This window comes from Mycteria americana, chromosome 5 (genome assembly GCF_035582795.1).
Source record: "Mycteria americana isolate JAX WOST 10 ecotype Jacksonville Zoo and Gardens chromosome 5, USCA_MyAme_1.0, whole genome shotgun sequence".
NCBI classification, from domain to species: Eukaryota; Metazoa; Chordata; class Aves; order Ciconiiformes; family Ciconiidae; genus Mycteria; species Mycteria americana.
Window position 1 is genome coordinate 3192649 of NC_134369.1, and position 19044 is coordinate 3211692.

Here is a 19044-nt window from a genome sequence, read left to right on the forward strand (position 1 = left end):
TAGCGTTGTGATGGACTACAAACCTCCTCTTCATTAGTCAATTATTAGTTATTATTAATATCCATGTTTAGTAATCATGCTTTCAAGCGGCACATCTTTTGAATACACAGCTAGAGCTGTTACTGTCTATTTGTCTGTTTCAGGTTTTCATATATAGCTCTTGCATAGTGTTTGTATTACGTGGGTAGCAAAATGGCAGGGACGTGCAGGATCCATGTATGAAAGGACAGGGACTTGTTGCTTAGGTTCATTAGACTTGACTATTCTGCAGTCATAAATCTTGCCATTGATGCAAAATATATGGGTCTTATGTTTTTGGGTTTCTGGGCTTCCCATAACTGCTGAAATAAGATAGTGAAGCTGTGGGGAAAAAAAATAGGAGTGGTAGTTAAAATCTAGATGCTTATGGTGTAGCCTGTAGCAGAGCCAGAGACAGTATCTGAACTGCTGACTGAGTTTCAAACCTGAGATGTTTTGTTTCTGTGGTTTGATTAGCAGCAGATTAGGAACAGGATGGTGTCATCCTCAGTATGAATAAGCTGTGCAAGAGAGTGCTTGTAAGGTTTGGCACAAGCAGTCTCCGGTTATGGTTCTGGCCCTGGGTAGGGTCCACTCCACTAGACAGCCTCTTACATGTCTTGTTTGCTTCATTAGCCTTTGCTCCTTTCTGTAGTCCCATTCTCCTATGTAGTTTCTGCTGCGGCTCCTGGCTTGTTTCACGCTGCTTTGTCTGCTAGCCCTAGTCTAAGCTGTCTTTCATTTCCCTCATTCTGGCTTTTACATCCTATGAATTTGAATATAACTAAGTAGTTTTATTCCCAGTGGTGCCTTGATGTCAGCAAGGAGAACCCTAAGCATGTAAGAAAAAACAGTTCTCTGCCTCCTGAGTGCTTGCTTCACTAGATGTACCCAGTACTTTAGAGTAGACGGAGAGTGCTTAGCTATGGTCTGGAAATAGCACTCGTGCAGAATAGAGACTTGAGTGCAATTAAAAATTTAAGAGGTCTTTTCCTCCAGAAGTGTGTTTCCTCCTCGGTTCCTACCGCTTGTGGTCTAATTGCAATGTTTATTGGCTGAAATCGCAGTAGTTTCAAGTAGACTTGTGAAGGGGACTACAGCTAGCACGTTCCTGGCATACATAGGCGTAGCAGAGATGCGAGATCTCAAATCTGTGCTCCAGACTTTGGAACAGCACTATTTATTCAGTAACTTCACTTTGATATATAATTACAACCATTTGGGAGACATTTTCTGTAAAACCTGATACAGACAATCAGGACTTGACAAAACTGTCATTAGAATCCTAAAACTGGATCTTTTCAAGGCTGCCCAGTGTTTCCTCTTATCAGTTGTACTACAACAGTTCATTCTTCAAGAGTGAGGGAAGGGGAAGAATAACTGGGTAGTAATACTAGGTTCAAATAGTCTGAAATAACTCTCTGCTTTTATGGCAAAACATTTGTTCATATGCAACAGCACAGTCCCTGCTCCAGACCATTCAATATTTTCCTGTATGACAAGAGGTAGGAACCGGTTGAGTGCAAAGCAGCAGGAGGACAAGAAAGCTAGGTGACATATATCCCAAACTGCTCGTGTGCATGCTACATGAACCAGAGGAGAAGTATACGCTATGTGACAGAGGTGAAACGTCGGCAGGGGGTCTCTGGAGATGTGTATGTGCCGTGTAATAGAGCTATAAGCACTTGCCTACAAATAAAGAATGGGTGCCCATACTGCTATATACTATGTATATATGCTATATACACAAAGTTAGTATGGGTGCTGAATTGCGATTATCTTTGTAAGTCCAGACTCACCTATGCCTGACATGTATGCTGTGGTTACAAATACGTGTTTAGTAACACATTAATCAGACATTATATTTACATCAAATTTTTTAAGGATCATTAGCCCTTTAATGCAGATCAAAGTAGTCACTTTTCTAGTGCTCATCGAAATGACTACAGTGAAGTATCTTTGACCAGTAATGGAAAGACAAGTTTTTATGTACAATGGCTTTTCATGGCAAAACAAATGTGTGTTATTAACGACATTTGTGTTTTGCAACTGATAGGGTCTGACTTCATTGTGTGCTTGTTATGTGAGAGGTATTTTTAATGCTTTTCCTTTTTTTTTTTTTTCCCCTCTTATAGGCAGTGAAAGAGTGGGTTTAAAAAAATAGAGAAGCAGTTTTGTTTTTAGAACACTACAACAATATATAGAAGTGATAGCTGTGCCACATTTCTAATAGCTGGGTTGAATCATATTCTTTTCCTCTAATGGCATGCGTAATTGCTCTAGGTTTTCAGGCGTCCTTCACCCGCACTTATTTAGATTAGTGACTGATGCATTTCCATGGAAACGTGCAGCAGGGAAAAAAAAAATCTCTTGGTACAGTGTGGAACTGAAAGGATGTGGGCTTTGAGTCTCAGCCTATAACTTGTGTAAAATAAGACTTCTTCGTGGTCACCTTGATTTGGGGTTTTTGTTCTTGCTGTTCTCTAAAAAGTAAGAATTGTTTGCAGCAGCACTGTGTATAAAAATTTAGAACACTTGCCAAATCCTACATTTCTTGAGAAGCTTCAACTTTTTCTATGTAGTTAAAATAGTACATTTTGAAATCAAATGTCTGGGATGCTTTTCTTCGTGAGGATGCAGAAGCACACAAAACTCAAGTAAGCTGGTTAGAAACGATGACTGAAAAGTCGAGATCCAAGAAGAGAGCTCATTTTGGAGGTATTGTGTCTAGCTTTAATGAAGAATGACTGTTTCTTGAAGTGGTGGTGAGGGAAACGGAAAGGTTTTATATAAAGAGAGTAAGTGACCTCAGTCAGTAAAATGCTTGGAAAATATGGATACTTTTAAAAACTTTGCACAGTACTATATTGCTTTTCTCAATGTCTGGTACCTTCTTAATATGCACTGCCTAACATATAATATCTCTTTAATAATCTTATTTTTAGTGCTGTCTTAGGAAAACTTTTATTCTTGACATTCCCAACAATTTATTCTAATTTCCAGGAGTGTTTAAGGTTGCAACAGATCATAGATTTTTGAATGCGTTCTTTTAAAGTAATTGCTCTTATCTGTCTTTACAATGCTGAAAGGACAAGTACCTTCTATACTTTTTAAAAAGTAGAAATCTTTTCAGATTTTGCTGCTTTCAAACTGCAGTCATGCTAACTATTTTGAATACCAGTGTAGGTTCTCTAGCCGTAGGCTTTCAAAGCAATGGTCAAATTACAATTTTAGATGTGGTAGTTCTTCACTTTTTGAAAATTAATTAGCCTGTGGCCTGACTCTGAAACTTGTGTTACTTAACAGCCGTCAATATGAAGTATCTCTAACCATATCTATATATTATTTTTATGGTTTATATATTATATAATGTATAGTATATTATTTTTATTATTATAATATCTACATATAGCTGTATCTGTATATTCTGATAAAGCATCACAAGTTCAGTCGATCAAGTTTTGTACTCCAGCTTCCTTAAAAGTGATGTGGTATTCCGAAGTAATTTTGCTGTTATGATAGCTTTGTATTTTAGACGCACTCAGTAGCGTGGCAAGGAAGGAGTTCTTCCTGTTGAACAGGGAACCATACGCATCTGCATCTCCTTGTTCCGCCCCTATCTTCCCCTCCCCAGTCCTGTGTAAACTCCAGTACAATATTGCTTAGCAACATTCTGCTCTGCTAATCTGAGCTACTTCTCTGCTCTGACTGAAGTAATAATATTAATTTATAAGTTATTCTGAGGCCCTTACAGTAGAAGTCGCGGAGTATTCCTCTGTATGTCTGTTGGGTTTTGGTAATGGTGTATTTTATCCACAGTGAAATTCAGACTGTAAAGCTCATATACACAATCAAAGCAGAGGAAGAAGAAGATGCTGAGTGAAGACTTAAACTGTTGGCTTTTGCTTGATTTGTATTTGGTGTTGCCTTGTTCTTAGAAATCATCTTCATTTTAAAATCTTTTAAATACCTGTCACACTATCCTTACTAGATGTTGGGGTGACTAACTTTGGCAAGATTTGGGAAGAGGGTCAAGAAGAAGTGCAATCTATATATGCAGGACAGAGTGAGAAGGTTATTGTTTGAGACATTTTTAGTAATGTCTGAAATATTCCAAGAGAACTGAGTGCTCCAGCTGAGTGACTTCAGTGCCCCTTGGTAAAGGAAGGGGAAATCAGTATGTTCTACACAGGACAAATGAGTTCTCCATCTGGCTGATCTAGCAGAAAGTATTAAAAATGCTCTCCCGGCATCCCCACTGGCCTCTCAGGGCAGTCAGAGGCCTGTTTGATGGCAGGAAGAGGAGAAAAAGACAGTTGAAACCACTTGTCAAAGTGGTCACAGCTTGTCAAAAAAGACAGTTGAAACCACTGTGCATGCCAGGGAGTGTTACGGTGAAAAAGATGGGGAGGTTCCTTGAACTTCTCACATATCTCCCACACAGAGCAGATGATGGCTTCTTATGTATTCAAAATTTTATCTATTATTGAAGTGAGAGAATTTGACAGATCATTGATCCTGAATATAGCTGGCAAAGATGTAGACTTGAGTGAGGCTTCCGTAAGGGAGGAAATTGAGGGGAAACATTAGTCTCACCATTGATTATAAAAGTCCATAATAACTCTTGTTGAAACTTGCTGTACGTGAAAATTAATGATTTTTGAAATTGAATAGAAGAATGGCTTTTCAGGGCCTGTTTTTCCTAACCCAGCCCAAAATAGTTCTCCATCTGTTCTTTCCACCTTAGGGTGCAGAATGACCTTCTTCAAAGCAGTTGGTTATCTTTGTGTGATTGTAAACATGTCTCAGGTAGGAATAATCTGTGTTACGCAGCCTAGACCACAGCTCTTCCCACACAAGGAAACGCAGAGTTCCTTCACAAACTTCTAATGGAGTTCCCCTAAATTTAAGGCAAAGTCACTGAAAATTGTTGTCTACTACTCTGTGATAATATTGAAATGAATATTTCTATTAGATTGCTATTCAGGTTCTTGTGGCAGATTTATAACTGCGTGAAAATGATTGATTAAAATGGTTTCTGTAGTGTCATTTCTCATCAGAAAATAATTACCAAAGCTGGCACTCTAATAACTAGAACTGACCAAAATTAGAAGGCTATTCTGATGTTTTGGTGTTGCTCTTGTTGTTCCGTGACATCTGAGGATACCTGCAACAGCGAAAGCGGCGCTTACTGGCGCTTTGTGGATGTTGGCGGGAAACTTGCCGGGGAGATGCATCTGGCACCTTCCCAGTGGTTGGCTGTACTGATCCCGTTTCATGTGGCTTAGTGTTGGCTTACAGCTCCAGAACTTCATCTCGTTAGCAGAAGTAAACAAATTCTGCTAGCAGTTTAGAGAGTAGTGGTAACTATAAGAAAAATAGTGTTTCATTAATGAATGAGATAGATGTCAAGTTTTAAAATATCACTTGGATTTCCTTTTTTTTTTTTAGTTTTTTCTTTTTAAAGCATTTTTTTCCTTGGGTTTTTAGGTTGGGTGTGGAGCTAAAGCAGGCTTCTTCCTTGTGGGTGGTGGGGGATTGATTTTTATTTGCCCCCCCCCCCCCCTTTTTTTTAGGGCCATAAGTAGAAATATAGATAAACCGAACATTGTGTAGCATACCAACGATGAATCCTGCAGAGTCTCAACTTTGCTTCCAGCTGTAAGCATGTTGTCCCATTGTCTCTGTTTGCAGTGCAGTGGTCTGGGACTTGGAACAACCCTTGCTGCTCACAGACGTATATTCTTGACTTAAAATGAATGACATCTACTGAAATACTGGAAGTTCGTGTTTGCGTAACGTTAAGCATGTGTAGAAGCATTGCAAGTTGGGGACTGCAAAATTAGTGTCTACTGAGCGTGAAAAATAAAATCCTGCTATTAAGCAAACTATTAAGCCAAGTTTCACCTGACTCCTGCCCTTTGTTTCAGGCCATCATTTTGGATTATGCTGCTGTTATGAGTGAGAACACTGCAGTCATTCACTAGAATGTTTGCAGGAAAGAAGGAAAATATGAAATAAAGTGTTACAATTACAAACATTTGTGCCACAAATCAATTCCAAAGAATTGGAACATCACACCACCTGAGCTTTGTAGTTGAACAAACCATCCTGACCTGCAGGATAAGTAATATTTGCAACAGGTGATATTGCCAGCAGGCAACAAATCAAGATTTCTTTGTTCTACCTAAACTGGAAAAACAAGATGCCTTTACGTGTTCAGAAGCAATTTGGAATAGACAATGAGAACCGGTTTTTAAAATTTATACCCTACATATTGCCAGTCCGCAATAAAGGGTTAAGCAAAGTGCATTGAAGTTGCTTTACTTTGGACCTGGTTTTGTAAAAACGGCATGTTTCAGCAGTGATCGAAATACGTGCAAATGGACCAGCTCCACGCTTGATTGCTGGAATCTCTGAGGTCTGTTACCAGCCCAGGTCACCATCCATCTCTTTACAAGCAACAAAGTCTATAAAGCCTAATAAATCCTGGGGCAAAGAGGGGAAAAAAATACTTCTTCTCCCAACTGGTTTCCTTTGATGACATGACCCAGACCTATGGCTGTGTCTGTTCCAGACACTGAGTGAGTAATTTAATCCTCCGTTACAACTGAGACCATGGCCACAAAGCTGCCTTGCAGCATCTGCAGTTGGCTGATTAACTATTCTGCTGCAGATGGGTCGTCAAGGAGGGGCGGAGGGAATGAAGGCCCGCAGAAGCCCAAGAGGAGAGCTTCTCAGGGAAAGATCAAGTGATCACTACCGCGTTTTGGAAATGTTCTGCAGATGAGGGAAGAGCCATGCAAGAATAAACTCTGTCTGCTGTGCCTGCTCTGCAAACAGATTAGCAACAGTTTGCCTAACGCAGGGAAGACCTAGTTCTGAACTAAAATCTACCCCAGAGATTTGCCTTGATTTTAATGCACGTATAACTTTGCTTCTTCATAAGACGCAAATGCAAGCAGATGAAGTTATGTTTCCAGACAGATTTAAACTTTAGCAACAGAATTGTATACATAGCTGGTAGAATTGTTACAAGAATACTGATTTCCCACTACTCAGCTCTGTAAGACTTATTCAGTGTTAGCGAATAAGAAGCAAATGTTTCGACAACTGCTTGCTGGTTTTTTTCAGGTATAAGCGAGCTTTTTGATAAATTAAAGGGAAAACTAATGACATGGGAAACCGATAGTCTTCCCTAACCCCCTCTCCAGCAGGTCTAACTTGCATATTTCAGTTATTAAGGTTTCTCTTGCAAACTTGCTGATTTGCTACATTGATCAGCCATTTCAGCATCCTTTGTGAGTAAGCTAATTCACTATATTCCAGCTAATCTTTCTCTAAGGATGCAGGAGGGAATCAACATCAGTCTTCCTTTCTTTTTAAAACAGGAGTTAGCAAGGAAAAAAAAGAAAGGCAAGGGGAGATCCAAGGATTTGCTATTCCAGTGAAGGAGTCCTCCTTGGGACATTTTTATGCCTATTCTCAAATCTGAAAAACTTCAAAAACCACATAAGATTTTCTATTTCTCAGCTTCAAATGAAAGAAAAATTGGCTGAGAGCACCTCATCAACCAAACACTGGGATTTTAAAAAATCATCTACAAGCTTAAAAAGAAGAAAAATGAATTCTGAATTAAAGATTTTCATTAGTTTACAATTTATAATGCCTTCATCATATATTTCTTTTTTCTTGATCCTCATAGTTTATCCCTTCTAATGAAGTGACAATGTTATTACTTCAGATTTGCAAAGATATGAAGAAGATAATTGTAGTTTCTTCTGAATTCTTGGGTGGTACATAGCTGCAGATTTCCGTTTTATGAGTTTTAATACCCCTTTAACAGAAGCAGGCTGTACTTGCATGTATTGCCTACAAATCTTATGAATTCCTTATTCATTCCAGCTTCAAAATTATACATACTATTGTTCAGGAGGGAGGGAAGGAAATCCTGGTCCAGATTTTAAAGAGGGCACATAGGAGGGACTAATGCTCTGATCCCTTCAATGCAACAACTTCTGTTCTTAAAAAAGAAAGATCCTACGATCAAATAGTTAGAGGCAAATTCAGTTTATATTTCTTGATCGCATTTTTACATTTTTTTGTACAGATGTTTAGAATCCAGGATCCTACTCTGCTTGATTTGGAGGAGGATCCTTGAACTTAATCTTTTCTATGGCTCAAATGACTGCTCGAAGAAAGAAATATGAAACATTATGTTAAACAATTGTGTCACAGGCCTGAAAAACTTCTCACTTATTAAAGTTTTAATGTACCGTATTTCATGGAAAATCCCAGTTTTGATGAATCTCCATTTTCTAAGGAGGAAAGGGAATAAGGAAAAGAGAGGTTTTACTGAAAAGCTTATTGAGACTTCACAGTATGTGGTATGAAGGAGATTTTTTTTTTCTTTTATCTTGATTCTTTTCTGGACCAAAGTTCATAGTGTGTCTGTTAGCAAGAAAATCACTCGTTACTCGAAAACAAAATGCATACTGAACTAGTAATGAGTTAAATTGGTAAAAATACGATGGTTATGCTTACAACACACAGAAAGGAAGGAATAGGGAGACTTCAGTCACAAAATGCTTCTGGCTTGCTAAATGTGACATTTATTTCCTTAATACATTGTTTCACATGTACTGTATATCACACTAGCATCTAAATCAAAGGTGTACAAAGCTTTAGTTATGCTGTGATTTGATAGTAACGCTGTGGGTGCAGTTTGTAGTCTATGGCCTTTGTGTGAAGCAAGCGGGTACTTCAGTCATGTCTGTCTTTCATTAATCTGGTCATATAAAATAGAACTTTTTTGACAAGCACATAATTTAGTATTGGCTATTCCACAGCAGCATGGATCTGTGATGCAATGATGTGCTTAGTTTATTTAATAGGTGGGAAAAAGAGGTGGTAAACAAGTTTTAGGATAAGAACATCCACTTTAAGTTAGTTCTTTTGAGGCATGGTTTTGCTAACAAACCTGCTGCCTCTTTTTGCTTCTTGCTTCCTCTACAATAAAGGTAATTTGGCATCATTTAATATGTCAGATGTTTTGAATGCGCTTGTACTTGGGGTAGAAAAATAAATGCTCTTCCTCGGGATGGTTTCAATACTTTTTCTCCACTTCTTTTTTTTTTCTTTTTTTTTTGTAGGGTCAAAATTTTTTGCGATACTATTGGATCAATTTTAGGAGAGGCTCATAAGATAGCTGCACTGTCTTGTTGCAAAATAAGTATATAGATAATGGCTAGCACAAGCGCACTTGAATTGTGAACTTCTATTAACTTTATCTGTGTACCTGGTAGTAACAAAGAATTTTAGACTGCTTTCCTTAGCTTGGAGTAGCTTTTGGTCTAACCCTCAACATAAATAGTTGTGAAAGCATTTTTTCCACAGGAAGGAGAAGAAGGTGCACAGTGAAAGCCTTAGCCTCTGACCACTGTTAGGTATTGCTTTCCATCAGACACATGCAGAGTGCTGTACCTGAACCTCTTTTAGCAAAGAATGTCTGTAACTATATTTATTGCATTAGTGAAACATCTCTCAGAGATGTCAGCGGGGAAGAGGGAAGAAAGAAAAGCTTCATGTTCTGGGATGGTGCTAAATCGTTGAGTTGACTGTGCCCAGCTGAAGAGCAAAGGGCAGGACTCTGGCTCTGACTTTGGGATTTTTTTTTTTTTTTTTTTTTTTTATGTTTGGGTTGAAAAAGCACTTCCTAGTCTGCAGACTTATTTCTTCTTGCTGGAAATTGGCTTCGAACAGACTGAAACCTTTTCTGAAATTCTGCTGGCATAACAAGTGTGATAACTAGGTTGGAGTAGCAGTGTAACCTGACTTGAACAATCAGTGATATTTGGAGGGTATCTGCTGCTCTGTGTTGCCTCTCCAATATCACACATAAATTGGGCTGTTACACTTTTATTTCCTTTGTTCATCCTATGGACGTGTCGATCACTCTAAACGCTTCCCAGAGTGCTGGCAAGCAGTCTGACAACATTCCCACTGGCAGAGCAACCCCTCGCAGTTTCCTAGGAAACACGGCCACCGAAATACCCTGCGAAGAGCAAGAGGAAGAATAAAAGGAATGAAGACAGTTGCTTTGGGATTTTTCCCCCTGGTTCTTTACCCTTCCAAACGATACCAAATATGTAAGCCATCTACTACAGATAATAGTGTCAATGTGGTAATTGGGTTGTCTGTTCTAACATGCCTACAATAGTTATGCGCTAATCACTGAAGAAAGAGAGCAAGAATGGCGTTATCTGTCTTTGTGGATTAGAGTCCAAATTTTATTTCTTGCTTTTCATGTCAGTGATTTTTCAGCTTTGGTAATGCCTGCAGGCGCTGTTGGAGTCCTGTGGTCAGTTATGAGACTAACACAGCGAAGCTACAGGGAAGTCATACATATTTCTCGGTTGAGGAAAGCCATCACTCCTCCTAAGGGGGAAGAAGAAAAGGAGAAAATGTTTTTCACCTGCATCTTCTCAGTGTTTACCTTTCTTCGCACCCTATAAATTACATTCTGGAATGGCACGGTTTAAGTCTGTTGCTTACTGAAATGCCTGCAACAATAAATGAATCTAATCAAGCAACAGCTAGGGCTTTATTATTTGTATTACCACTATTGCACAGTGCAGATAGCTTATTTCTACTGCAACTCCATTGGCTTCAGTGGAGAACGGACCAGGAAAAAACTTGCCACATTATTTTGTTCCTTGCAGACTCTTCTATGGCTCTCATCCCCCTGGACTCACGTTGCTCCTAGATCGCATATTAATTGATGCGAATAAAACCTCTTAGGTGGTTTTGGTGGGGTTTTTTTGCTGCTTTCTTTTTTAGCAGAAAGTGGGGAGCTTTATGGTGATGTTGTGTTCTTATGGAAAATATTTTCAGGAGCTGTAGAGGGAGCCTTCCTTTTCACGTAAATGGTTTTTACTCTGTGAACAGCAGTGCAGCACTGTGAGAACTGAGTTGTTAGCTGTGACCCTTATCCTGATGCTTCATGCCCAGGTATGTCCTATTGCTGTAACCTAGAGATGGGTGAAGGCCTGTAGAGAGAAAGTCTTCTAACCAACTATAGATATTAGGAAAAGATACAACGGAGTAGCTCTAGTAAAATATGGCCTTCTCAAGAAATCTACACATTTCAAATGATATACCAATGTTCCTTTCTTCTGCCAATGTAAAGGAAACTGTACCATTTTTGCAAACACTGGTGTTTTGTTCTACCTCCTAGAATAAGTTGTGAACTGATCCGATTTGATGCAATGCCTTTTCATCTGTGGTGACAGATATTCTTAGTAATAATGCAGTAATATATACACACTGCTAAATAATGTTTTTCTAGACCTTCTTGTCCATATCTTCTTGCTAGTCTTTCTAATCTGTCTGCAACCAAGTTTAAAAAGCAATCCTCAAAGGATTCCGCAGGTAAAGACTCCATAAATGATGATAGCGTTATTAGTCTTAGGTGGTCCTAACTTGCTCCAAAGCACTCTGCCTAAGAGTGCTGGTCTTCAGAAAACCTGGGGACGTAAGAATGGGTAAAAATCCAGTGAAACCTGGAACTAACCCCTTGGTGCTATTATACCTATAATATTATGCTATATATGGCTTGAATTCAGACAAGCATTTGTTAAACAATTGCCCATAGGTTCATTGTATTCTCTAGTCAAATAGAGAACGGAACCTTCTTTTTTTTTTTCCTTTTCTTTTTCTTCTTTTTTTTTTCTTTTTTTTTCTTCTTTTTTTTTCTTTTTTTTTTCTTTTTTTTTTCCTTTTTTTTTTTCAGTATCCAGTTCATTATGATGGCAGATTCCTGATCCTTCCCCCCGCTTTTGGGTGTCTGTACTTACGCTGCCTAATAGGACAGACCGGAATCTGAGTCAGAGGTTAGGGAAAGAGGGTAATTAAAGAACTCACACAGCAACCTGGGAAACATACCACTTAGCCTTGAGTTCAGGGATTTGTAAGGCTAATGGTTTCCCAAATAATCCCCGTGAATACGGCTGCACACAAAGAAGTGGGGGAAAGTAGAGGGGTGGGAGAGACAGGGAGCAGATACAAGCTGCAGCTGAAGAATGCTGGCTTTGCAATACTAAGTAGCTGAACAAAGCTATCTGTCTTACTGCGCCTTTCCGTTCCTCCCACCCACTTTGTATTCGTTAATAGCACTGAAATATCATGCTATAGAAAACAGTTTCTGCAGAAGAAACATCTGGCTCCTTAAGGCTCAAGCAGTGGCTTTAAGATTTCCAAAACATTCTTCATCATACGTTGTTCTGTTAATTATTTATAAGTGACTTCTGAAAACAGGCCAGTGGTAAACTCTAAGTGGAATCCAGCTTTATGTTTTTTGTCTCTTCTGATTATGTCTCTTGATATTAATCTGATTTTTAGGATAGTGTGAAAAAGAATATTGCTTGCTGGGGAATAGACTGCAATTCATGCAGGCCACTTTATTCCACATCACAGCAGGGCATCGGATTTTGAAGCTAAACTTGTAAACTTAGCAACAAAGGCATGACCCATAAAATTCACTGAACCCCTTACAGCACATTAAGAGGTACAGTCATACAGTGAGCTACTTCAAAGCCACATCTCTTTGAGCAGCTGTCATGTCGCCTTGGGTACCACTGCTGCTCACTACGCTTACAGCTCTTATTCTGTGAAAGGCAGCGTGTTGTCCTCCGGCCCCGCAGCTAACGTGCTGGCTGGCTGAGCTTTGGTTGTGTCGAGGTAGGTGCTGGGTGAGTCCTGGAGCAAGTTGTGTCCTTTTTGGGTGTTCCAGAAGGGCAGGGGGGTAAGAGCAGGAGGAGCTGGAACCTGGGGTAAGGCTAAGGCCTCTTTGACAGAAAACAGAGGTTGTAGGCGAATGACAAAGGGACAAAAGAAGCCTATACAAAACTATACAGTAGGATTCATATTATAATAGGGATTTTCTCCCTCTTCGGCCATCCTGTAGGAAGGAGGCTGGCTAGTCTCCACAAAAATTTATATAAATGCATATATTTTTGTTTTTTCTTAGTACAGCTTTCCTTGTATCCTGCAAGTAGGTGCACTGCTATGAAGCAATAACTTGCTTACTCTTTTAGCCAGCTGCAACCTGCACATATATTTTCAGCCGTAACCCCTCTGTATTATGTATGCATTTGTATTTATGTCTCCAGCTGGGGGCACAATCCAGTTACGTGTCAGCTGTACTGGTTAAAGCAAGGAAAGTTGCATTTTGTCAACCCTTCTTCCCAAAGTCTGCCTCCCAGGACTTTTTCTTCTGCAATGTGTTCCTTGGCCATGGTTAAAGCCTGTCATCCTGCGCTGATGTATTTTTTCTCTGCAGACTAGCACTTGGTCATCTGACAGCACTACCTCTCACAGTAATTTTTAACATCCTTAACAGTTGTGACATAGAGATGGTGTACCTTGAGGGCTCTGTCTAGCTTGGAGAACTAATAAAATCTGTTTGGATGGAGTCAGGCTGTCCTTCAATGAAAAATTCCTCAGCCATGCAGATGAGAATTTCATGGTCACAAGCTAAACCAGAAAATTTTCATTTGATTTTTGATGTCTGTTAGCCTAACTTAATGTGATTGCATTTGAGGACCAAGCTGTATTTAGGCAAGACTTTTTCCTGCCTCAAAACCTACAGTTTCTGCATAAGTATCTTCCCTTGAATGAAGAAGCCATGTAAAAAGGGGCTGCAGTAAAGGTACTCATCTGAGGCAAAATGAATACACTAAGATATTATTGTGGTAAAGGCTGAGTAAGACTCAGAAAATTGATACATTTGAACAACAATTATTGTAATACATAAAGCTAGCAAAGAAGGTTCCTTACTCTCTTTTTTATTAAAGTTTTACTTTATTCGAATGCCTCTCTGGAAGTAAGCTTGTGTGTGTTTTCCTGTCATTCTGAAGAAGAATGTGACAATGAATTACCTACCTGCTCTACAATCCTTTTGTAATGATGTTTATATATACATTTATATATATTCTATATAGTGAGAGAGATATATATAGTGATAGCCTTTCAGTGAAAGCCTTTTAGGTTATGCTCTTTGCTGTGCAAACTGAAGCAACCGAATACTGGAGTAGCTTCTGCATCTTTCCCACATGCTTGATTTATTGGTGCTCCTGTAGGTACCCATTGAAAGCAGTAAACGAGAGAGCATCTTTCCAGTCCTAGAGGAAGAGACATGTTTAGCTCTGGCATCTGTCGTTCCATAGATATGGGTCTAAACTAAGTACTTTAACTGTTGTACCCATACTAAACCAGTGTTAATGTTGGTGAATTGTAGAAATACTTGTGCACCTGAAGTTCATAGTCCTATAGGTTGATTTAATGCGGCAACCACTAGATGTGGGAGCTGCTTCAGTGGGATGGATTTTTTTTTTCTTAAGAAAAGGCATAAATATAAAATTTTAGTGTATTTGAGGTTTTAAATGCCTTTTTTAGTAGAAGTATTGTTGTATCTTATTTCTTTGTTCTTCACATTTCCCAAATACGGGGTTTCTTTCTTTTTTGTGTCACCTCATATCCTCCAGTTGTTTGAATTGTTTGCTTTTGCTATATAATGGTAGTACAAGTTTCACAGCACTATTTCCTGTGAGATTTGATTGATGGCGATGAATGTGGGCAGCTACTTTTCCCCCTACCCCATTCTCCATATGCCTAATAAAATTATAGAAATAGCTCTAGCTTTGTGTGCATGTGTGTGTGTGTGTGTGTTTAAACAAAAAATACTGTTTTGCATTCTTTTGGCTATTTTTCCAACCTTTCCAAAATGTGTTGCTGGTTTTTCTTCTTTCTTTCTTCTTGTATTTTGCCTCTTAGTCCAAGCTATAAAAGAACCAAAGATCGGACTTGAAAGGTTTTTGCCACTGAGAATGTGGGTGGAACTTTAAAACTTGTGAATGATGAGATACATGATCTACAAGAAGTTCTCCTTATTTATTTGATGTGTATGGTATGATAAAAGAATGTCTCAACTCCAAAGTCAAAATTTTTTTCAAAACACCTTGAAACCATGTTAATTCACTGTAAGGGAACATAGCAAAACACTTTTTTACTGTGAGGGTGGCTGAGCACTGGAACAGGTTGCCCAGGGAGGTTGTGGAGTCTCCCTCCTTAGGGATATTCAAAAGCTGGCTGGACACGGTCCTGGGCAACTGGCTGCAGGTGGCCCTGCTTGAACAGGGGGCTTGGACAAGATGCCCTCCAGAGGTCCCTTCCAACCTCAACCATTCTGTGATTCTATGAAGTACTGTAGGTTTTCTTTTATCAATGCATAGCAGAAAATCCACTTTGAAATTGCGAATTAACGCAGCACTTGATTAAGAAATACAGGAGTATTATTAAAAGTTCTCTTTTCTTTGTGCAGAAACACGAACAGATAGAACAAAGAAACTGTTTAGACACTACACAGTTGGATCCTATGACAGCTTTGATGCTTCAAGGTAAGAATTTTTCTTTTTGGTCGCAATCTGTTTACAAAACCTTTCTGGGTTTTATTTAGTTATTACTTTTGGTTTAGACTTTTCAGGGGAAGAGGGAAGCAGATTACTAAACAGAGCTTCTCAAGATATCATTCTACATCTAACTTGTTTTTTATCACAGCTTACTTTTTTTCATATGGGATGGGTCTACAAAAATAGTAATGAAGTAATGAGTATCACTATTTCGTTTTCATGAGTGGTGAAAGAGATCAGCGTTTCACAGAAGCAGTATGTCCCAGCTGCTTCTACATTCAAGGACCACTTAAGTTGTTGGATACTTCACAAGATCAGGCCTTCTATATCTGCTCACAGAGTCATACTTGCTGACAAGAAAACCAAAATAAAATTTTGTGATTTGTTGTTCTGAACGGTATCTTTAGATCCGAAGTAGAAATTAGGCTGTTAGAAATGAGGAATTTAGAAATTAGATTATTTATTTGCAGTTTCTGCTGAGTAGTCGTGATTTTTAAGCAGGCTCTTCTCCCACATGCATATACATTGGACATCCAGCCAACTTTTGGTAGAAACTATGATTTTTAAAGCGCAGAACCTCAGTTAGTTGTTGGTGTCTATTTGAGAAAATTGTGGTGGCAAACTGGAATCATTACGCTTTTCTCCTGACTGTCTAATTACAGCTTGGGGTTTTTTTTAGTTTTCAAGAAAAACACCTTTTTTGTAGGAGAAGAATTCTGAAATGTGTAAAGCAGTGATGGCAGAGTTTCACGTAGCACACTATTTAAAAAAAAAAGAAAGAAAATGTGGTAACTGTTGGTTTTATTATGTGATCTTAATCCTTGTTCTGAGGGTCGTGCATAGTTTCTATGTCAGTTAAACAAGTTGGGGAGGGAGGATGGAGTTCAAGTCAGCTGAAGTAGTTTGGATACCCAAGACATCCTTCTGTGTTTCTGACGGTCGGTGTGCGGAGCTCTGAGAGGCAGGGGGCCTGCTGGTTGTCTACTGCATACAGCCTATAAATATTTGAAAAATATGTAAACCTGCAGTCCCTTGAGTTGTGATTTGAAAGAGTGTTGCGATGTTGGATGAAGAGGGAAGGTTTGGTGACATGGTGGGAGGAAGCACAGGCTTGTGGGTTGGCTGCAATCATCCCGTCTTGGAGGCTCTGATCTTCCTGTTACTGTATACGGTGTGCTATAGGGCATCAGCTCTTGCTGCTGTGGTTTAGGAATAGCGAAACCCCATTTCAACATCTTGTGTATTCCCTGCCATGATCAGCCAAGTTCCCAGAGCTTTGCACTGTTGGACAACGATGTGATTGACTGCGTAGTCCAATAACGATAAAGTTGTCAAGAGAAGCTGTTAGCCTGTACTATGAAACACATAACTGTTCTGCAGAGCAAGCTCACTGGTTACTGGTTACATTTCCAGTGAGCAGAGCTGGCTTTTTGCAACATTCTTTGAGTGATCATTATTCTATAAAATTCATAGCCTTGCCTCTGTATTTCAGTGTTACTGGATAGGGTTGTTTCTGTAAAACTAGAAGCTGTGGCCACAGCATGTTGCCTCAGAGATAACAAATAGTCCCACTTGGAAACCTACTCCTACTTTCTAACAAAAGATTTTTTCATTTGAAAATGTCACTTCTATCAAAACGGGGAGTTTTGGGGTTTTTTTTTTGTTGTTTTTTTTGGAGGTGGGGGAGCTATTGATTCTAAAGCATTTGGATTTTTTGTTGTTCTTTTCCCAAGAAAATTCAGGTCTATTCTTGGGAGAGAACAATGCCCCTTGCCTTTCTGAAATAGGCAGTACTCTATTATTTAGAGAGGTTATTTTGAAAGCAGGAGACCAAAAGCCATGTTCAGACCAAGGGCTTGAACCTCATTGCCGTGGTGCTCAAGTATGTCTTTTAACCAGTGAGCTGTTGGGGATGAATGAGTTATACTCTCTGCTTTTGGGAAGTCATGGAAAGTGTGAGAGATTTTTGGTGGCAAAGGGGGGAGGTTGTTGGTTTATTTTTGGATTGTTTTTTTCTTTTCCTCTTAAGATATTGGGCTTATGCAGTGCAACAACAAAGCTCTCAAAAAATTTACATTACCTGATTCAGGACTCCAGCTCAGCAGGAGAGTTTATCAGATAAAATGATAGTTTTTGTACAGCCTTGTTACGGAGAAATTAGGTATGAAGTATGTCTGCAATTGTTCCTGATGCTAGCATCGCTATCTGTTACCTGTCTGAGCAGTAAGAGGGAAAGCAGTAGAGTTCTCCTGGTAGCTTCTGAGTAAAGCAAAGTGTTGAAGAAAACTCAAGGATAATTTCCACAGAGAATCTGAAACCCAGTGGACCCATTTTGAAGAGTAATAATGGCAGTCCAGCAGTACAAGTGGAAATTGAGAAGGAAAGGTAGGAAAGGGTAGAATTAATGGGAAATTCCAAGAAATACAGTGGAAAGATAGACTTGCCTAACACACTTTTAAGCAGAGTACAGTAATTTTAGACCTTTTGTAAAATAATACTAGGAAAACTAAAAAAAAAAAAAAGGTTTTAGTGTCCAAGTTTCCGAACTTAGTTAGTTGCTGGAAAGGAAAAAACTTGTTTCTCTGAGGTGCATATAATAACTTACTGTAATGATGTATTTACAGAGAGCATATACCATGATAAAAGGTAAACTTCCTTTTTCAACCTTTGAAAACATGACATATAGCGAAATGCTGTTGTGATACTTTTTTCCTAAACAAAACAGAGTTCGAGGACTTGCTGTCCTAAAACTGCAATAGCACACCAAGTTGCGTTTCAGATACTTGACTGAAGCTGCAGATCAGCTTTTTGTACATCTAAATGGTAATTGTACTGGTGCTTACGTATTGCTGGTAAATAAAAACAATTTGCATTTAAGAATCTGACTGGAGATTAGTATGTCTTGTTAGTATGTACAGATTTAATTCCTAGCATGGGCTTCTTCAGGGAAGGGAATTGTTAAAAGAGGCAAACAAGATGTCAAACCAACAGCAATTCTCGATATTTCCAAATTTGTACTGCTTTGATTGCTTTCCCTGTTATCGTTTCCTCTCAAAGAAAGGGAAGAATATAGTAAAACAGATTTAACTGCTTGCAGCTAAGTTTTAATAAACATTTATCAGAAGGCAATTGTGCCTATGTTCTAAGAAGAGCTTTGAAACCAAAGCATTAACAAAGCCGATCCAGTTCCTTTATGGAGATGATGTGGGGGAGTGAGGGGAAGTGTCTGCTCCCCTCTCTTTTTCCTTCCCCCTCCCAAAGGGCAAAAATTGCTGAGTAGAAACACTCTGTTCAGAAATCTATATTAATGGGCTTATTCACATGCAGGAAAATACATTGTACATGGCATTTTTCATCTTTAGGAAAATGTGCAGCTTGAGTAATGGAGGTTCATTAAATCCTATTTCAGCTTTGCATAAGAGATCAGTTATCCAACATCAATACTTCAGGAAAAAGGGTAGTATGCTTACTAATACGTAGAAAGGCAGTGAGACTTGCTTACTAGTACAAATAGTCATTAAATATCATACAAATATAATATTTGAAACTACCAGGTCTA

At 38.9% G+C, this 19044-nt stretch overlaps 1 protein-coding gene across 7 annotated transcripts in view; it reads left to right on the forward strand.

The window, feature by feature from the left end:
* The window catches only part of SHANK2 (SH3 and multiple ankyrin repeat domains 2), a 325323-nt gene that overhangs the window by 142313 nt on the left and 163966 nt on the right, over positions 1 to 19044 (forward strand). For all 7 annotated transcript variants that reach the window (XM_075501404.1, XM_075501405.1, XM_075501406.1 and 4 more), the window contains one exon: positions 15398 to 15473. In XM_075501404.1, the coding sequence (XP_075357519.1) occupies positions 15398 to 15473 (76 nt within the window). The remainder of the gene's footprint in view (positions 1 to 15397; positions 15474 to 19044) is intronic.